Genomic DNA, 19,299 nt, shown 5'->3' with positions numbered 1-19,299 from the left:
ATGCTTATGTAATCAAGCACTTTCTGAAATTCCTTAGAGTTTCGCGTGTCTCCCCGTCAAAAATCGCGTCTCATGTGCCAGATATTTCTCCCGCAAAACGTAACACGTTGTTCTGTTTCCCTTTTGACAATGAGTAAAACAAGTCCTCAAGAGGTGCCAGAAAACACTACTGAGCTTAAAATCTCAAAAGGAGAGCTCCGTCCTTTTATTGTGACCTCTCCATCTCCTCAATTGAGCAAGTCTCGTTCTGTGACTTCAACCAAGGAGAAGCTGATATTGGCTAGTTTGTTCATATTTGCAATGGTCATCAGGTTCCACAACGTCGCCCACCCTGACAGCGTTGTGTTTGATGAAGTTCACTTTGGGGGGTTTGCCAGAAAGTACATTTTGGGAACCTTTTTCATGGATGTTCATCCGCCATTGGCCAAGCTATTATTTGCTGGTGTTGGCAGTCTTGGTGGATACGATGGAGAGTTTGAGTTCAAGAAAATTGGTGACGAATTCCCAGAGAATGTTCCTTATGTGCTCATGAGATATCTTCCCTCTGGTATGGGAGTTGGAACATGTATTATGTTGTATTTGACTCTGAGAGCTTCTGGTTGTCAACCAATAGTCTGTGCTCTGACAACCGCTCTTTTGATCATTGAGAATGCTAATGTTACAATCTCCAGATTCATTTTGCTGGATTCGCCAATGCTGTTTTTTATTGCTTCAACAGTTTACTCTTTCAAGAAATTTCAAATTCAGGAACCGTTTACCTTCCAATGGTACAAGACCCTTATTGCTACTGGTGTTTCTTTAGGGTTAGCAGCTTCCAGTAAATGGGTTGGTTTGTTCACCGTTGCCTGGATTGGATTGATAACAATTTGGGACTTATGGTTCATCATTGGTGATTTGACTGTTTCTGTAAAGAAAATTTTCGGCCATTTTATCACCAGAGCTGTAGCTTTCTTAGTCGTCCCCACTCTGATCTACCTCACTTTCTTTGCCATCCATTTGCAAGTCTTAACCAAGGAAGGTGATGGTGGTGCTTTCATGTCTTCCGTCTTCAGATCGACCTTAGAAGGTAATGCTGTTCCAAAACAGTCGCTGGCCAACGTTGGTTTGGGCTCTTTAGTCACTATCCGTCATTTGAACACCAGAGGTGGTTACTTACACTCTCACAATCATCTTTACGAGGGTGGTTCTGGTCAACAGCAGGTCACCTTGTACCCACACATTGATTCTAATAATCAATGGATTGTACAGGATTACAACGCGACTGAGGAGCCAACTGAATTTGTTCCATTGAAAGACGGTGTCAAAATCAGATTAAACCACAAATTGACTTCCCGAAGATTGCACTCTCATAACCTCAGACCTCCTGTGACTGAACAAGATTGGCAAAATGAGGTATCTGCTTATGGACATGAGGGCTTTGGCGGTGATGCCAATGATGACTTTGTTGTGGAGATTGCCAAGGATCTTTCAACTACTGAAGAAGCTAAGGAAAACGTTAGGGCCATTCAAACTGTTTTTAGATTGAGACATGCGATGACTGGTTGTTACTTGTTCTCCCACGAAGTCAAGCTTCCCAAGTGGGCATATGAGCAACAAGAGGTTACTTGTGCTACTCAAGGTATCAAACCACTATCTTACTGGTACGTTGAGACCAACGAAAACCCATTCTTGGATAAAGAGGTTGATGAAATAGTTAGCTATCCTGTTCCGACTTTCTTTCAAAAGGTTGCCGAGCTACACGCCAGAATGTGGAAGATCAACAAGGGCTTAACTGATCATCATGTCTATGAATCCAGTCCAGATTCTTGGCCCTTCCTGCTCAGAGGTATAAGCTACTGGTCAAAAAATCACTCACAAATTTATTTCATAGGTAATGCTGTCACTTGGTGGACAGTCACCGCAAGTATTGCTTTGTTCTCTGTCTTTTTGGTTTTCTCTATTCTGAGATGGCAAAGAGGTTTTGGGTTCAGCGTTGACCCAACTGTGTTCAACTTCAATGTTCAAATGCTTCATTACATCCTAGGATGGGTACTGCATTACTTGCCATCTTTCCTTATGGCCCGTCAGCTATTTTTGCACCACTATCTACCATCATTGTACTTTGGTATATTGGCTCTCGGACATGTGTTTGAGATTATTCACTCTTATGTCTTCAAAAACAAACAGGTTGTGTCTTACTCCATATTCGTTCTCTTTTTTGCCGTTGCGCTTTCTTTCTTCCAAAGATATTCTCCATTGATCTATGCAGGACGATGGACCAAGGACCAATGCAACGAATCCAAGATACTCAAGTGGGACTTTGACTGTAACACCTTCCCCAGTCACACATCTCAGTATGAAATATGGGCATCCCCTGTACAAACTTCCACTCCTAAAGAAGGAACCCACTCAGAATCTACCGTCGGAGAACCTGACGTTGAGAAGCTGGGAGAGACAGTCTAAGCTGTGTTTATATAGCCCTGTACGTAAAATCTATGACACAAGTTTATGGTTATTTGTCTTATGTAAGCAATATTTGGATTGATGTCTCGAGACCATCAACTCCATCACTGATAAGTTGATCGGATTTGTATTTCTGTCCCCTATTTACTAATTCCCTTTCCAGAAATAGATCATGAATGAGGCAGAATATAAGTGCCAAAGATGCCGGCTGCCGTTGACCATAGACGGATCTCTGGAAGACCTTAGCATATCACAGGCCAATCTTTTGACGGGACGAAATGGGAACTTTACAAAGAACACAATCCCCTTGGAGGATGCCGTGGAAGAAGATTTACCCAAGGTGCCTCAGAGCCGACTTAACCTCTTTAAAGAGGTCTACCAGAAGATGGATCACGATTTTACCAATGCCAGAGATGAATTTGTTGTGTTGAACAAGCACAATGATAACAGCGACGTCAATGTGGAGTATGATTACGAAGAAAACAACACTATCAGTCGTAGAATCAACACAATGACGAATATCTTCAATATCCTCAGCAACAAGTACGAAATTGATTTTCCGGTTTGCTACGAATGCGCCACATTGCTGATGGAGGAATTGAAGAATGAGTACGAAAGGGTCAATGCTGATAAAGAAGTTTACGCAAAGTTTCTATCCAAGCTTCGCAAACAGGACGCAGGTACAAATATGAAAGAAAGAACTGCTCAACTACTGGAGCAATTGGAGAAAACTAAGCAAGAAGAGAGAGATAAAGAAAAGAAGCTCCAAGGCCTATATGATGAAAGAGATAGTTTGGAAAAGGTATTAGCTTCTTTAGAGAATGAAATGGAACAGTTGAATATTGAAGAGCAGCAAATTTTTGAATTAGAGAACAAATATGAATATGAGTTAATGGAGTTCAAGAATGAGCAAAGCAGAATGGAAGCAATGTATGAGGATGGTTTGACGCAATTAGATAATTTAAGAAAAGTGAACGTCTTTAATGACGCTTTCAATATCTCGCATGATGGTCAATTCGGCACTATAAATGGGCTCAGGTTGGGCACGTTAGACAGTAAGAGGGTTTCTTGGTATGAAATAAATGCTGCGTTGGGTCAAGTTGTTTTGTTACTCTTCACGTTATTGAGCAGACTTGAGCTTGAGCTCAAACATTACAAGATTTTTCCCATTGGCTCGACTTCCAAGATTGAATACCAAGTTGACCCAGATTCCAAACCTGTTACTATTAACTGCTTTTCTTCGGGAGAACAGTTACTGGATAAGCTTTTTCATTCTAATAAACTAGATCCTGCTATGAACGCAATCCTAGAAATCACTATTCAAATTGCAGATCATTTCACAAAACAAGATCCAACAAACGAATTGCCCTACAAAATGGAGAACGAAACAATATCAAACTTGAATATCAAACCTTCCAAACGTAAATCCAACGAGGAATGGACTTTGGCATGCAAACATCTGTTGACCAATCTCAAATGGATAATTGCCTTCAGTAGTTCAACGTGAACTAGTGTATTAAAAAAAAGAAACAGAAACTTTATTGGATTATAAAACTATTTATCAAGTTCAAATTAACATAGCGACGAAGAGACCAGCTGCGGCTAAGACTGAACTACCTAGTACCGCTTGGGCACCGTTACCAGTTTCTGTACCTGTGCCAGTGGTACCAGTACCAGTACCGGTTCCAGTGCCAGTTCCTGTGCCTGTGCCTGTGCCTGTGCCGGTTCCGGTTCCAGTGCCTGTGCCTGTGCCCGTGCCTGTTGCAGTGGTATTAGTGAAACCTCCTGTGCCAGTTGCAGTGGTATTAGTAAATCCTCCTGTTCCTGTGGTGTTTGTGAGTCCTCCAGTTTCGGTCAAGTTTCCAGGAACACTAACATCAGGGGTTGAAGTGATCTCTGGTGGCACCGTGGGGACTGTGACATTGACATCATTTGTGAAGATTGGCTCCAACTCAGTTGTAGCCTTAACAACGCTTAATGCGAGAGTTGCACCGATCAAACTTTTGAATTGCATTTTACTTTTGTTACTTCTAAAATGAGATGAGGAAAGAAAGAAGAGAGAAGTGGAAGCACTGAAAGTGTGGTGTTATATCTGAAAAATTCATTACCAATCAAAACGTCAGACGATGATATGTCTAAGCCCGTGCAGAAACGTCTAGATCTTTTCAAACGTAAAGTACTTCCCCTTTTGGCACATCGTGGACTTGCTATTCCAAATATAGACGGGGACCTTTTTTAGAGTATCCCCGGGCGCCTCGAATTCTGGGGTATTTTTTTGCTATAGCATGAATTGGCAATAGGGATTGGGGACAACGTGTTTGACAGAAGACGTGTGTGTCCTGCCAAAAAGGGGTAAAGGTGCATTTGCCAAGGCCTGTGAATGATCTGAACACTAGAGGAAAGCAAGAAGGCTGTGTCGTAGTCTGTATTGGCTGTGTTGTCGCTGTGTCGGTTGCTTCAAAACTTTATTCGAGTCCGGTACGCGTCAATGGGTATTTTTCAAAAAGTTTCTAACTCCCTCAATCAACTTTGGTTTTGGCCGGATATGGCATGCCAGAAAAGGAAGTTTTACTCCTGGCGATGATGTTTACAAATCAAGCTTAGAGGGAGTAACCAATGCAGATAAGTTTGCGATGGCGCTGATCTTTATGCTCTCAACACCTTCTCGACTATTCAGGGTCATTTCGTGGCTTTGTATTTCGGGCACAACTGATCACCGAGGATCAATGAAATTTTCATGCACATCACTGATCCAGTTTCTGTCGAATTTGCAATTCCAGTTGATTGCAGGACCCGCGTTCTGCCTACACATTTTCTCGTGATTGTGGAAGTAATTCTAATTGACAGTCGATCACCACAATGACAATCTTAGTTGACCTTAGATTCCAGTGGAATGCAGTTGAATTGTCTTTTCGTTTAATTAGAGGAGAGTAACGGACCAGGGCTCCTTTATTGTATATAATAATTATAATTTTTTTCACTATTTCACCTTTTCGCTTGGAATATAAAATTCTAATTATAATTCAACAGGAAATATTGTCCAAACCACATGAAGTTGTCATGAAGAAGTCAATTGTAATCGTCATTGACAAAAACTTTCATCGTCCACCTACTACCTGGTCTCCCGATTTAATATCTAAGTAAACGGCTTATAATAATCATCCTCCCCATATACGTTATTAATCAATTACCTAATCGAGATAATTATGTGCATAAAATCTTCTACATGGGAAAAGGGATTCAAAACTACTCTTATCCATGACAAAATCAAAAGAGGCAATCAGTTTTGATGAGGCTAGACTCAAGAGAAGCCTTCTCAAGCTCTCCTTTGGTCTGAACCTCAAGTTTGTCGATATTGCCCTAGTCGTGGAGAAGGTATCCCTGGCGATAATTGAGAACCTCCATCTCCAGGATCTCTTGAACCTAACCAGTGAAATACTTGCCTCCTTGAGCACTAGACACTACGATTATTCCAATTTAGCTGCCAGACTATTGTCAAATCACCTGAGGAAACGTTTAGGAGATTCGTTCTTTGCTAATTGCGAACGTTTAGCTGAACATGGATTTGTCGATAAGGGTCTTCTGACCATAGCTAGATCTAACTCCGAACAGCTTGACGGGTCGATCAAGCCAGAGAGGGACTTTGATTTCGACTACTTTGGTTATATGACGCTCCAGTCCATTTATTTGCTGAAAAAAGACGACCTCATATTGGAGACTCCCCAGTTCCTGTTCATGCGAGTGGCGTTGGGGATCCATGGCGAGGACCTGTCGTCTGCCATCCAAACTTATGACCTAATGTCTCAAGGGTATTTTATTCATGCTTCACCCACTCTTTTCCATGCAGGTACGCCGACCCCCTATCTCTCATCGTGCTTTCTGATGGGTTTGCAGGATGCGGATGTCAACTCCGTCTACCAATCTTTGCACAAAATTGCCATGATATCAAATGCAGCAGGTGGTATTGGTATCAATGTACACGATATTCCCGCGGAGGATGCATGCAATAGAGGCATTGTTCCGTTAATTAAAGTCCTAAATGAAACTGCAAGGTATGTCCAACAGGGCTCCAATAAGCGACCCAGTGCATTTGCCATTTATCTAGAGCCATGGCACGAAGAAGTGTTTGATTTGTTGAACTTGAGAAAGAATCACGGCAAGGAGGAGATCAGAGCCAGAGATTTATTCTACGCTTTGTGGATTCCCGACCTTTTTATGGAAAAAGTCGAAAAGAATGAGGACTGGTGCCTCTTCAACCCCTTGCATGCCAAAGGTTTGAATGATGTTTACGGCGAACAATTCAACCTCCTTTATGCTGAGTACGAGAAGAAGGGAATGTATGTTAGAAAGATTCCTGCTCAACAATTATGGAATGCTATTGTAGACGCTCAAATTGAGACAGGGACTCCGTTCATGTTGTATAAAGACTCTTGCAACAGGAAATCTAACCAAAGCAACTTGGGTACAATACAATGTTCTAATTTGTGCTGTGAAATTGTGGAGTACTCTTCAAGGGACCAAATCGCAGTGTGTAATTTGGCCTCCATCGGTTTACCTAAATATGTGGTGGATGGGAAGTTTGATTTTGAAAGTTTGAAGAATTCCGTAAGAATTGTTACCGAAAACTTAAACAAAGTGATAGATATCTCCAAATACCCTGTCCCTGAAGCTTCGTATTCTAATGACTTGACGAGACCAATGGCAATAGGCGTTCAAGGATTATGGGACACTTTTATGCTGTTAAAGATTCCATATGATTCAGAGGAAGCCGCCGCTTTGAACTCTCAAATATTTGAAACAATATACTATTCAGCTTTGGAAACTTCAATGAATATTGCAAAGAAAGATGGTCCCTACAAATCATTCCAAGGATCTCCTGCCTCAAAAGGATTGCTGCAAATGGATCTTTGGAATGTCAAGGAAGAGGACTTGACATTGGACTGGAAATCATTGCGATCTGATATTGTTAAACATGGGTTGAGGAACTCCCTCTTAGTCGGACCCATGCCCACAGCATCGACTTCACAAATCCTTGGATTCTGCGAATCTTTTGAGCCCCTTTCCTACAACTTCTATACCAGAAGGGTAAGCTCAGGGGAGTACCAGGTGGTGAATAAATATCTTATTGACGATTTAATTAATCTTGGCCTTTGGACGGATTCCTTGCGCCAGGAAATCATAGGTAATGACGGCTCAATTCAGGAGATCGACGAGATACCGCAAGAGGTCAAGAGCCTTTACAAAACTGTTTGGGAGATCTCTCAAAGAATTACTATAAACATGGCTGCAGATAGAGGCCGATTCATTGATCAATCTCAGAGTATGAATTTGTATCTGGCTAAACCAAATAGAGGGAAGCTTACAGCAATGCACTTTTATGCCTGGAAAAAAGGTTTAAAGACGGGGATGTACTACTTAAGAACTAAAGCAGCTTCTTCTGCCATCAAGTTTTCAATTGATATTTCAAAGAGAAAAAGAGACGGAACCTATAATACCCCTACTAAACGGCAGGCCGTGCAAAGTGAAGCTTTGGAGACAACACCTTCATGCCAGCTGAACAATTGTGAGTCCTGTTCGGGTTAATCATGTATATATCAAAAGAATAAATATGTAAATAAATAATGGGCTCTAAGCAAGATATACCGAGTATCTCTTCCCTACATAGCCCTGTATCAAAGGAAGCTGACTGATTGCTCTTAGACTGAATCCTGCAACAGTGAACATACCCACCACTAGAGCATAAGACCATTGTCTACTTCTCAGCGAATATAGCTTCAAGTATCTCATCATTCCTCCAATGGTGTGGTAGCTTGCTAATCCAACCAGCGCCAACAGGCCTAAGGAGGTAGTCCACTTATGCTGAGCCAAGGCTTGCGTTATGTATTCAACATCAATCAGGTTACTGTCTCCGTCAATTGAGGCAGGTAGTAATCTCATGTCATTAATATGTGCTGCCAACACTGGAAGTAGCAGATAACCGGTAAACGATAACGGAGAAATACCGAGAATCTTTGAAATATAAGATCCTTTGAATCCTAAACCCAATAAACTAGTGATACCACCCATACCAAAAGAAGGGTCCAAATCATCGGTATTCTCCTTGGCAAACAGTGATTTCCTTCGTCTCGTCCTCTTGTGCACCATCCCATAGTACGAATAGTTTCTGTAGATCTTGAGTAGTCTCAATGTCACTCCACTAAGAATATGAACCCCCAAACTCCCCCAAATCATCAAAGATTCCAGGCCAGGAGCTTGATATACGCATCTGCCCATAGTGAACAGTTGCTTAGCCAAATTGACACTTAAACTGGGCATTACAACCACTGCTGGAATATGCAGCAATGCAAAGCACCCGAAAGGCAATATAGACCATTTTTGAACGGTATAAAGAAAAGGAATCAACTTGGAGAATCGCCTTCTTTCCCTGAGTTCCTTTTCATTCGGAGTAACCGGAATACCTATATCCAGGGGTAGAGGTTGTACAGGTGATAGTTCTACCTTTCCGGGGAAACTCATTGCTGTGCAGTGAAGGGTGCTTTTCTGTAGAGGTGCTTTTTAGCGAAACGACTGACATTCTGATAGTGGGTTTATATATAACATTGGCTAAGTAAACTATATAACATGTCTGTACATTGCAAAAAGCCTATACAATAGTTGTTGCGAGTGAAGTGAAGTGCCATCAATGTTTTGTCCTATGTTTCTGTAAGGTCATAACATCCTCAATCTTGGAAGTTGCCAATTCCAATAATTCCTTTCGTTGCTGAAGTTCAATGTGTCTCTTGACTTTGGGATCTTCTTTGGCAAACGCCTCAATTTGTTCCTGTGTCAACCCATTAGACAGCTTAGCATCCAACGCACGTGGAAAATTGTAATAGAAATCACTCAACAGCTCCACGTTCAAAAACAAGACTGCTGTTTGCGTAAGCTTGTCGGCAACTGCTGCCAGAAATATCTCGGGACATTTATATTTATTCTCTTTGATCTTGCATTGGGACGATTTCAAACAAGATATCCGGAATTGCAACAGCGACGCCCTATCTTTCAAAAATAAAGCATCACGGCCTCTTGAAAGAATACCCGGACTGAAACCAATGTTCTCCCTCTCAATCGTTTCTCCTATACTGTTATCCTTATTTTCCAAATACGTCATGATTTGTGTCAATTTCCTGCTTCCTATGTTCTTTTTCAAAAGTTGAAGATATTGATCACACGATCTAAGCTCTTCATTCAATAATCTTATAATGTGGTCCCTGCTTTGTTTCCATTCAGAATTCTCCAGCTCAATTTCAAACTTGAAAGGCTTGATACAATTCTCAACTTGGTCTGCAGTGGAATAATAACGTGAGTTGAGCACTTCTTCAGCTGCATCACGCACCACTTGTTTAATCATGGGATGTGTGCGCAATGTGGTATTGTCTATCATGTTATCAATCTCTGTTAACAGTGCATTGGTTAGCAATGTGGTAGATAACCTACCAACTCCCAGCTTGGTTAAACTGTTAGTGGTGAGATCCAACTTTCTGTGCCAATAAACATCTGTAGGTGAAGCGTTAACAATGTCTCGTAGATCCAAATCAATTTCCCTAGACTGGTCATGTGGTTTATTCCAGTATTTGGATGCTAATAAATCAAGCACCTTCTGGTCCAATTCATTCTTGAGCACAGATTTTATTTCGTTTCTTCCAAATCTCTCGCTGAACTCCTTTACTGCACCTTTCAAGGTATCTATTGAACTTGCAATGTAGGTTTCCGGGGTAAGGCTTCTATCATTGAACTCCACTTTAAACTTGTAACTTGCTTCTTCCAGCTCTTGCTGAACTCTATCGTATGTCGGTTTTAACGATAGAGCCATTGAACGTTCCAACACTCTCATCAATCGTTTCTTCAAAGTCCTAGTTCCCACTGAAGTTCCTGCAAACTCATCTTTATTGTCTTTGAGGAAGGTACTCTCAAAATTTTGTTGAGCGATGAAGGCCTGGTAACCCGTTTTCTTTTTAAAAATAGAGGTCTGGGGAACCTTCGTAACAACACCAACATATCCCATTTTTAATGGATACTTTCTGTTGGTCAATATACCTCTTGCCTCTGCCCCATCGACCAAGTCCAACTTTGTCACCACTCCAATAGTCCTTTCACCCTTAGGGTCCATTTGTCTTGACGCTCTCAATGCTGTGGAGTTTGCAAGATCGACATCAGCAGCACTAATTGCAAGTATGATATTGGGTTCTTCCAAGTATTTATCGCAAAGTTGTCTGATCTTACGTTTCAACTCTGTAGGCTGGTCAGCTGCTTCGACTTGGATATAACCAGGAAGGTCTACCAATGATAGATCAGGCACCCTAGGGGATCTGATTGTTAGCTGAATTGGGTCATTTGAAATTGCCTCAGTTATTGGAACAGCAAGATTCAGATCATATAATATTTTTTGAACCTGTTCAAAGTCTGTTAAGTTGTTCATTCTCAAGGCTGGAAACTCTGCGACTTCAGCCGCCAAGTCCGGAGAATTTACCAAAGTAAGTTCTATTGGTCTTCTGGTTACCATGTTGGAGCCTTTTGGAAGGAACTCTCGTCCGACGACAGCTTCTAGCACAGATGACTTACCACTGGATTGTGAACCAATGACCACAATAGAGGGAAGTTTCAAAGTGTTGTCATTAGGGTCAATACTTTGTAAAATGCTTCTGATCTCAATCATTTGTCTTGTGAGGTTAAGCATCTCATCATCCATTGTCTCGCTATCCTCTTCCTCCTCTTCCTCATCTTCATCTTCGTCCAAGTATAACGTTTCTTCATCCTCATCATCGTCGGATTTAAATCCAACAGCAGCAGCTGTACCACCTAGTGCTGCCGCATTAGATCCGTTTCCATCAGGCGGAACTCCTTCAGAACCGTTGCCACCGAATTTGCCAAAGAACCCAGAAATGTTGTCGTACAGACCTCCGGCCAAATCCTTTGCTCTGTCCACCTGATCTTTAGTATAACTGGAAGCTTGCTCCACTTTGTAAGCTACATACGATCCTGCAGCAGCAAGACCACCGCCAACTGCAGCTGGAGCTTTGACCACCCTTCCAGCAAACTTGCCAAAGGAATAGATGGAGAAAGGCCTCGTCTTGATAAGGCCAAACTGTATTTGTTTTTTGGGTATCTGATGTTGAATCAATCTCACGCCAAATGTGCGCCTCATCATGGGCACCATATGACGTGATCTTGGAAGCATATTCTACGATGAATTGTCCAACGAAAACTGTCGACCTAAAGGAAAGCGTCGATAGTTGTCTATGTGGGTGTACTCAAGACTACAAAATCATGCTAGTTTCTGTTGGCACAACTTCAGTTGCAACAGCCCCTTTTTACCTAAAATGGAATAAAATCGATTTTTTCGGGATAATCACTTAGCATTCAAAAATCGCTCTGTTTTCCCCATAATAATCACCGACATGACGGAAGAACTCTCCAAGGAAGAGCTGAAGAGGCTGCAGAAGAAGTTCCAGGAGTTCGAAAAGGCCCCAAAATACAACCTCAACTCAGAGGAGGTGTTCTGTATTTGTAGAAAACCGGATGATGAGGGTCAACTCATGGTGGCATGTGATGGATGCGACGAATGGTTCCATTTCCGATGCATGAAACTGGACCCAAAGTATGAGAAACTGGTGGCAAACTTCTATTGTGTGTTTTGCGATCGTTTGTTTAACAAGGGCAAGACTTTGTGGAAGAGAAAGTGCAAATTGGAGGGATGCTTCAATCCAATTGAGTTGAGTGAGGAGAAGAAAAGTAAGTATTGTAGTGAGGAACACGGTTTAATGTACATGAAACAAGCATTGCTGGACAAGGTTTTGAAGCAAGAAGATTTGAATGGTCAGCGGTTACTGAAATTGAAAGAGGTCTCCTCAATTCTTCGTGAGGTTGATGACTGCAAGGCGCTGGCAAAACTGGGCGAAGAACTTCCTATCTACTCCGATTTCTATCCAGATGCTAAATTGAGCCCACATCTGACTGAAAAAGTAGCTGCTTGGGATAAGCAGATACAACAAGTGACGACTGAGTTAGAACGTTTGGATAGCAGGCTTCGTCTTGTCCTAGCTTTAAAGGAGTTTTTGAAACTACTGAATGAAAACATCAACATAATTACAATTCCTGATTATATACCAGGTCCAAGGACAAAGTCAAGCAAGTCGAAGTCAAAAAATTCCAAAAAGTCTGATATTTGTGGATTCAACAGAGTAATTCTGGATCTTGACAGAGCTACAGACATGGATCAATTTAAAGCAAAGATATCACCATATTTGGGCAAGAATGCTATAGACCCAGAGGATTTTAAAAAGTTGTACCGAGAAATATATCCAGATGATGATGACATGGTGGACTCTGTTGGTCCGGAAAACTGGCTGGCAAGGTTTTGCTTGAAGGATAAGAGGAAATGCAATAAACACCATAGTTGGCTCAATATCCTAGCTGATGACTACTACCTACAAACACAGCTATTAGAGGAAAAAAAGAAGAGGTTGCAAGATGAGAGGCAAACATTAATGACAGACTATAATATTGAACGGTGGAGCAATCTTGAAGCAAAAGTTGCGTCAAATTAATAGTTTCATAGCATATATCAGAACAATAATAAGAGAGCATGTATTAAGCTAAACGTCTTTCATTTCCTTATCTTCGGTTACTTCATCTTGCTCATTCTCATCGATTTTTTCGTCTTCTTCAGAGGAATCTTCCTCTCGGGGCAATAATGGTTGCCAGACTTCTAGTAAGTTGTCTTCTCCACAACTGAGAATCACGTCGTGTAGAGTTGGATGCCAGCGGGCTTCGCTGAGAGATGAGGTGTGCCCACCATGTATGAAGATCAAAGCAGGGTCGTTATATTCTGGGTTTTTTTCTGCTTCGTCCTCTTCAAAATCTTCATCTAAATTTGCCAAGTTCCAGACCATTACTCGTTTATCCAGGCAAGACGACGATAAGAGGTAGTTTGGGTTTTCAGGATTGAAGTCAACCTGGGTAACAGAATTGAAATGTCCATGTAAGTAGCGGATAGCTTGGTCTCTTTCTTCTTGGATCTCATCATTCGTCGACTCGTCATTCTTCGAAGGCTCATCGGCGGGAGACAGCAGTTTAGAAAGGGACCAAACTTTGACCAAAGTATCTTGCCCTGCAGTGACTAGTAAGTCACCTAGGACTGGATGGAATTTAATAGCGTTGACGTCTCCATTGTGCGCGTCGTCGACTTTGATAATTGTCTCCCCTGACCTCAAGTCATGTATTTGGAATGAACGATCATCACTGGCAGATCCGATGAGAAAATTGTACTCGCTATTCCAAGAGACTTCATTCACTGAGGACGAATGAGGGGAGAACTCCTGGACTGGGGCGGTTGTATTTTTTGAGAGATCCCAAACTGCAATCTTACCATCGTTGGCCCCGGTCACCAATTGTTGGTTATTCGAAGGGTTCCATTGCAAGGCAAACCCTTCTTGTTTGTGGAAATTCAAAGTGAACTTTGGTTTGCTGGAGGATACGTTATTGATATCGAACACCAAAATGGACCCAGTTTTGGTCACTGTAGCTACTAGATTATCACTGTTGAAAGCTAGTTTATTGATTTCACCCGGATGAGGCCATTTATGGACAAGTTGAAACTTGTTTGATTTGCTATCTTGCTCTATAGCTTTTTTAATGTCTTCTTCGTCTACGGTCTGTTCAGCAGATGTTGTTGTCACTGACAGCGGTAGGTCTATCTGGTACAGTGCAAGGTAATCCTCGTCACTCGAGCTGTTGGAACCTACTACAAACTGAACCGTGAACGACTGATCGTTTTGTTTCACGGACGTCAGCCAGTCAGCCGAAAGATTAGGCCACTGCGTCACGGATGTGTATATGAAGTTGTACAGCAGGGGGACGGACTTTTTCCATATCTTGAACTCCTCGTTGATAATTTTCTCCTGCTGTCTGTATTTTTCATGTATTTCAAAGGTGACTAAAGGTTAGTGAAGGGTTAAGAGAACAGGAAGAGTGGCAACGTACTTTTGGCTTCCTCTTGCTGCGTTATCTCTGTGGCACTCATGATGGGTGAATGGGGATGGATGGAAACGAAACTTGAGTTAATCGAGAAGATGTCTAACAGACATCTGACATCGAAAGATTGAAGGTCAAGCTTGCACATAAAAGTTGTGTCTTACAATGCAGAGAGGATGCTAGGTTTGCAAGGATGTTAGCTGTTTTACTGCAGTTAATTCTAATCACCGATGGTACAATTATTGCAGTTAAGGTTAGTTTTCACCCAAATACTGTGGGCTCTAGACAAAAGACGCGTTAATAGTGGAACACGCTGAGCGCTCAACCTGCTTCGGAGACAAAGGCTTCTCTCCTTTGAATCCCCTTCTCCACCACATGATCAACTACACCAAAAATGTCGATTTCCTTTCCAAACCGTGACTGACCGTTTGGTCCCGTTTGGTCCCGTTTGTTGACCCACGAGGTTTTGGTATCTTAGATAAGATAGCCAGCCAGTCGCGGAGTATTTAAACTGGAGTGATGCTCTTCAAATTTCACTCTGCTTATCAAATGATATCTGAATTGCTTCAAGGTGTGCTAGATCACACCCCAAATCCCATCGAGGTACCCCAATTGCCCAACCAGTTTCCTCTGAGTACCGATTATTGCCCAATTGACGTCCCATTGACTTGCTCGAATAAGACAGAGGTCAAAGATACGTGCTGCTTCGAACATCCTGGGGGAGTTCTGGTGTTGACCCAATTCTGGAATTACTACCCTGCAATTGGACCCGACAAGCTCTTCACGCTTCACGGATTGTGGCCAGATAACTGTGACGGGAGCTATGATCAGTTCTGTAGCAACTCAGATACAATTACAGAAGTGTCCGGCATTCTCCGTTCCTTTGGTGAAGAAGAGCTGCTTGAGAAAATGAAGCAAGTTTGGAAGAATAACAATCACAATGATGAACAACTGTGGATTCATGAGTTCAACAAGCATGCTACTTGTATGACGACAATCCAAAGTAAGTGTTATGACCAGTATGAAAAGCATGTTAATGTGGTAGACTTTTTCAGGACTACGGTTGCCGTTTTCGAAACCGTTCCAACTTATGACTGGCTGGCGAACAATGGAATTGTCCCCAGTACTGCTCAGACTTATTCAAGACAACAAATCGAGGACACTTTAACTGCTCAGTTTGGCCAACCTGTCCGTATCTCATGCAACAAGTACGGCGCTTTGGACGAAGTATGGTATTTCCACCATTTAAAAGGATCTGTCAGGATGTACAATAACAGTCTACCTGATTTATATCCAATTCCCGCATTGGCAGAATCAAGATGCCCCGAGCATGGTATCAAGTATTTGCCTAAAGATTTCAAACCTCCGGCTCCAACTCATACGCAGCCAAACCTGCCTCGTCCTACGGATGGTGTATACAAACATGGCTATTTGAAATTGTCAGGTCAGTCAGGATGTCTCATTTCCACCGGAAAGTGGTATACCAGCGGAACGTGTGCTACGTTCCAGCTTTTCAAGGCGCCGTTTGGGGGCTACAACTTGAAGTCCTCCAAGGGATTCTGTGGTGTTACTGTAGATGGAGAACTGATATGTCACCGTGGACAACAGCCAATTCAGTTTGAATTTGACAAGAGCAAGAACCAAATCAATTATGGTGGTGTCCATGTATGGAGTGCTTTCAATGAGCCTTCCAGGTTTGAGCAGATCCCAATCTTTTCTGGCAGGAAAGGAAGTATTGTGTTCAAGCTCATTCTAGAGGAATGATTGTTCATTCACCGCGTCTTCAGAGCAATGCATCTTTTCAGTCAATTCTACTTTGCAGGCAGAAAGGGTCCGTCTTCCAGGGTGGGCCCAGGACCGAGAGAGTCAAAAGCAGCTACAATTTTGCATTCATATGAAGCCGAGAAAGAGCCATTTAAGCCTGAAAATATTTTTCAGTCCAGATTTTGCCAAGCTAGTCACTCTACAGCTTCAATTTCAGCCTTTCATTTGAATCTGACCGGAGATGCCAGATTGCTCGACCCTTCAGCCATACGTCGGTTATGCTGGTGAGACTGAAATGGAGTCTGTAGACAGACCATCTCGTGACCAATACAGACCCTAGTCAGTCTCTACTACTAAAAGGCCAAGTGGGATGACCCCCCACCCTTTCGAGAAACATCAGCTATTTCCACTGGTGCAGCGGACCACGTCAGCAGCAAACGCCTTCTTTAAAACCCTCCGGAGAAAACCAAAAAGTTCCTTTATCTACCAATCAATAGCAATTATAGAGATCTACAAGAGCTATTGTGACCACGCTTGAACTATGAGAATTTCACCTTAGTACCCACCCCCTGGCATTCCTGTTTCTGTCTTTGAAACGTTCTCTGCCCTATAAATGACCGTAAGACAATAACACGACATGCACGTTTACGTCATTTTCTCGAGTGCATTTTCTTTGTTTGGTCTCTTCTAATCTAGAACATGTCAGCCTTCTCTTACAACGTTATATTTAGAAAAAAGGCCTAATTTACTTTACTCCAGACTGTGTCGAACTTCTTTTCATGTGCTCTGCCAGCCTTGAAGGACATCCAAATCTAAGATCATCAAGTATGGAGAATGCGTACGAGGAATCTCGGACCACATCGACGCCGTCTCCTGCTTCGCCGCCTCTACTATTGGCTCCCTTGATTCCAACGTTGAAGGTCACCGAACCAGAGTCACCACAGCTAAAGCCAGCACTGACAGACAGCCCAAAAACAGCTAGCGAGACCAGCCTTAGCACGCATCGAAGTAGCGCTTCGATGCCCTTCTTATCCTCGATGACAAAGAACAAGCTGACTCAGACTTTCAAACTGGAAGAAGATGCCGTTCAGCCAATTAACGGGTACGAGGAGTTGGTTGATCTTTTCGACGGGAAGGAATCGGTGATCGTGCTGGACGTTCGTCCCTACTCATTTTATCTGACAAGTCGACTGAAAGGTGCGTTGAACATCTGTGTCCCAACGACTCTCTTGAAAAGGAAAACGTTTACCATGCAAAGTGTCATCTCTACAATGTCTCAACAGCACAAGGAAGTCATGCAGTCGAAACTGCTTGATTGCTCGATATCAAGTCTGGACATCATAATATATGACGAGTCTTCTAGCCTGGATAGTTGCTCGTTCCATCTTTATGAGACGATCAAGAAGTTTCTGCAAGAAAATTCCAAAACTGCCACAGATGAGTCTGCTAAACATTTCAACTTGTTCATCCTGCAGAACGGGTTTTCTGAATTCCAGAATCGCTACAAATTGTTCGATCCCCTGCACTTGATCGATACGACGCCAGTTCTTTTATCACCTTCAAGCCCATTATCTCAAAACTCCCAACTCACATCTCCCAGTGTTTCGCCTGAAACAGCAGCAACTACAACCGCAGCTGGTTTAGGGCGCATATCCACAAAACACACTTCTATTCCCGCCCCTTTATCTGGATTCTCTTTACCTCCTAACCGTTTCTCCGGCATCGTAGATGAATCTCTTCTGAAGAAACAATCAGCTTCGAACCTGCAAAGTGAGAACGAAGATGATTTAGACCAAGGCGAATTAGTAGTCCCAGAGCATATAAGGGACGTGCCGGTTTGGTTGCTACCTTTCACAGACAAAATTAGGGGTTACAAATTGGCCAAAAAGAGGTTTGTTAAAATTGAGAAGATTGAAAACAGACGTCTTAGAAACCTGATTAGCAATACCCTCAATCAGAAAACTCAGCATTTCCAGCAACAAAACGCCATTTCACATAACCACAAGCATTTTACTAATGGCTCGGACGACGAATTGAACACTCCTGCTGGATCATGTAACATTTGCGACAAGATCGACTACTCTTTGCCTTCTGAAGGCCTAGAGAACGGGATAAAGAATCGGTACTCCAATATCTGGCCTTATGAGCATTCCAGAGTCAAGCTATCCCATTCGCAATCCGTTTCGCATTTGGAAAAGAGCAATGAATATTTCAACGCTAGCTATGTCACTGTTCCTCTCATTTCTTCCAAGAGGTATATTGCCACGCAGGAACCGTTAGAGACGACCTTGCAAGACTTCTGGAGATGTTGCTTGAACAATAAAGTCCCTATGATTATTTGTTTGACATCTTCTGGTCTTGAAAATGGCGTTCCAAATAGCGTTCCAAAGTATTACCACACCCAGCATTTCAAAGACTCCAATATATCGGTAACTTTACTGAAAGAGGAGAAAAATGACGACTGTTCCTCTATCGTCCGTACAATTCAGGTCAGTAAGGAAGACAAGGTTCATACAGTCACCCAGATTGAGTTTCAGGACTGGCCTGATTTCGGTATCCCACCATCAGCATTGTCTATCTTAAAACTGATAGATTTGAAGAACCGATTACTGCAGGATAAAAATTTAAGTACTACTTCGGACAAAGATTCAACCATAATGGTCCATTGCTCAGCCGGGTGTGGAAGGACTGGAACATTTATAACGATTGATTTGCTTTTGGACTCATTGAACCGAACGTTGGAAGATGATGCTGTTTTGGCTTCTCCTGGATGTGGTTTGACAACACATTCGCCGTTTTCACAATTGAGCCAGAAGTTATTCTACGATAAGACAGCTGAACAAGCTGATATCGAGGATAAAGCAGCAAGTGCCAAAGACCTTCAAAGATTTCATCACCACAATTCCATTTTGAACTTCTACAAGTCGGATCTGGATCTTGTTTACAAGACAGTGAACGAACTACGAAGACTCAGGGTATCAATGGTACAGAATTTGAGTCAATATATCATATGTTACGAGGCTGTACTGAAATATTTGGAACTCAAAGAATCAGATCATCAACATAACAAATAGCACAGTC

General features: G+C 42.3%; 10 protein-coding genes across 10 annotated transcripts; 6 read left to right on the top strand and 4 right to left on the bottom strand.

Moving 5' to 3' along the window:
* Positions 1-72: 72 nt before the first annotated feature.
* On the top strand, positions 73-2,442 carry PAS_chr2-1_0212 (Protein O-mannosyltransferase, transfers mannose residues from dolichyl phosphate-D-mannose to prote; the record flags this gene model as incomplete). The annotated part of the gene is made up of 1 exon (XM_002491055.1): positions 73-2,442. The coding sequence occupies one exon, from the start codon at positions 73-75 to the stop codon at positions 2,440-2,442; it is 2,370 nt and encodes a 789-aa protein (XP_002491100.1).
* Positions 2,443-2,614: 172 nt separating this feature from the next.
* On the top strand, positions 2,615-3,949 carry PAS_chr2-1_0211 (Subunit of phosphatidylinositol (PtdIns) 3-kinase complexes I and II; the record flags this gene model as incomplete). The annotated part of the gene is made up of 1 exon (XM_002491054.1): positions 2,615-3,949. The coding sequence occupies one exon, from the start codon at positions 2,615-2,617 to the stop codon at positions 3,947-3,949; it is 1,335 nt and encodes a 444-aa protein (XP_002491099.1).
* Positions 3,950-4,009: 60 nt separating this feature from the next.
* Positions 4,010-4,456, bottom strand: PAS_chr2-1_0210 (Hypothetical protein; the record flags this gene model as incomplete). The annotated part of the gene is made up of 1 exon (XM_002491053.1): positions 4,010-4,456. One exon carries the CDS (start codon positions 4,454-4,456, stop codon positions 4,010-4,012), a length of 447 nt encoding a protein of 148 aa, XP_002491098.1.
* Positions 4,457-5,700: 1,244 nt separating this feature from the next.
* PAS_chr2-1_0209 (One of two large regulatory subunits of ribonucleotide-diphosphate reductase) lies at positions 5,701-8,025 on the top strand (the record flags this gene model as incomplete). Its single annotated transcript, XM_002491052.1, has 1 exon — positions 5,701-8,025. One exon carries the CDS (start codon positions 5,701-5,703, stop codon positions 8,023-8,025), a length of 2,325 nt encoding a protein of 774 aa, XP_002491097.1.
* A 45-nt stretch (positions 8,026-8,070) lies between these two features.
* PAS_chr2-1_0208 (uncharacterized protein) lies at positions 8,071-8,958 on the bottom strand (the record flags this gene model as incomplete). The annotated part of the gene is made up of 1 exon (XM_002491051.1): positions 8,071-8,958. The coding sequence occupies one exon, from the start codon at positions 8,956-8,958 to the stop codon at positions 8,071-8,073; it is 888 nt and encodes a 295-aa protein (XP_002491096.1).
* A 163-nt stretch (positions 8,959-9,121) lies between these two features.
* On the bottom strand, positions 9,122-11,659 carry PAS_chr2-1_0207 (Mitochondrial GTPase related to dynamin, present in a complex containing Ugo1p and Fzo1p; the record flags this gene model as incomplete). Its single annotated transcript, XM_002491050.1, has 1 exon — positions 9,122-11,659. One exon carries the CDS (start codon positions 11,657-11,659, stop codon positions 9,122-9,124), a length of 2,538 nt encoding a protein of 845 aa, XP_002491095.1.
* A 220-nt stretch (positions 11,660-11,879) lies between these two features.
* PAS_chr2-1_0206 (Subunit of COMPASS (Set1C), a complex which methylates histone H3 on lysine 4 and is required in tel) lies at positions 11,880-13,028 on the top strand (the record flags this gene model as incomplete). The annotated part of the gene is made up of 1 exon (XM_002491049.1): positions 11,880-13,028. One exon carries the CDS (start codon positions 11,880-11,882, stop codon positions 13,026-13,028), a length of 1,149 nt encoding a protein of 382 aa, XP_002491094.1.
* A 48-nt stretch (positions 13,029-13,076) lies between these two features.
* PAS_chr2-1_0205 (Subunit of the Hat1p-Hat2p histone acetyltransferase complex) lies at positions 13,077-14,602 on the bottom strand (the record flags this gene model as incomplete). The annotated part of the gene is made up of 2 exons (XM_002491048.1): positions 13,077-14,416; positions 14,464-14,602. 2 exons carry the CDS (start codon positions 14,600-14,602, stop codon positions 13,077-13,079), a joined length of 1,479 nt encoding a protein of 492 aa, XP_002491093.1.
* A 371-nt stretch (positions 14,603-14,973) lies between these two features.
* PAS_chr2-1_0204 (RNAse) lies at positions 14,974-16,218 on the top strand (the record flags this gene model as incomplete). The annotated part of the gene is made up of 1 exon (XM_002491047.1): positions 14,974-16,218. One exon carries the CDS (start codon positions 14,974-14,976, stop codon positions 16,216-16,218), a length of 1,245 nt encoding a protein of 414 aa, XP_002491092.1.
* A 779-nt stretch (positions 16,219-16,997) lies between these two features.
* PAS_chr2-1_0203 (Phosphotyrosine-specific protein phosphatase involved in the inactivation of mitogen-activated prote) lies at positions 16,998-19,292 on the top strand (the record flags this gene model as incomplete). Its single annotated transcript, XM_002491046.1, has 1 exon — positions 16,998-19,292. One exon carries the CDS (start codon positions 16,998-17,000, stop codon positions 19,290-19,292), a length of 2,295 nt encoding a protein of 764 aa, XP_002491091.1.
* Between the last annotated feature and the right edge of the window lie 7 nt (positions 19,293-19,299).

The sequence above is a fragment of the Komagataella phaffii genome, chromosome 2 (genome assembly GCF_000027005.1).
Source record: "Komagataella phaffii GS115 chromosome 2, complete sequence".
In the NCBI taxonomy this organism is placed as follows: Eukaryota; Fungi; Ascomycota; class Pichiomycetes; order Pichiales; family Pichiaceae; genus Komagataella; species Komagataella phaffii.
Note: the sequence above shows the minus strand (reverse complement) of the source record. Positions and strands in the feature narration are given on the sequence as shown.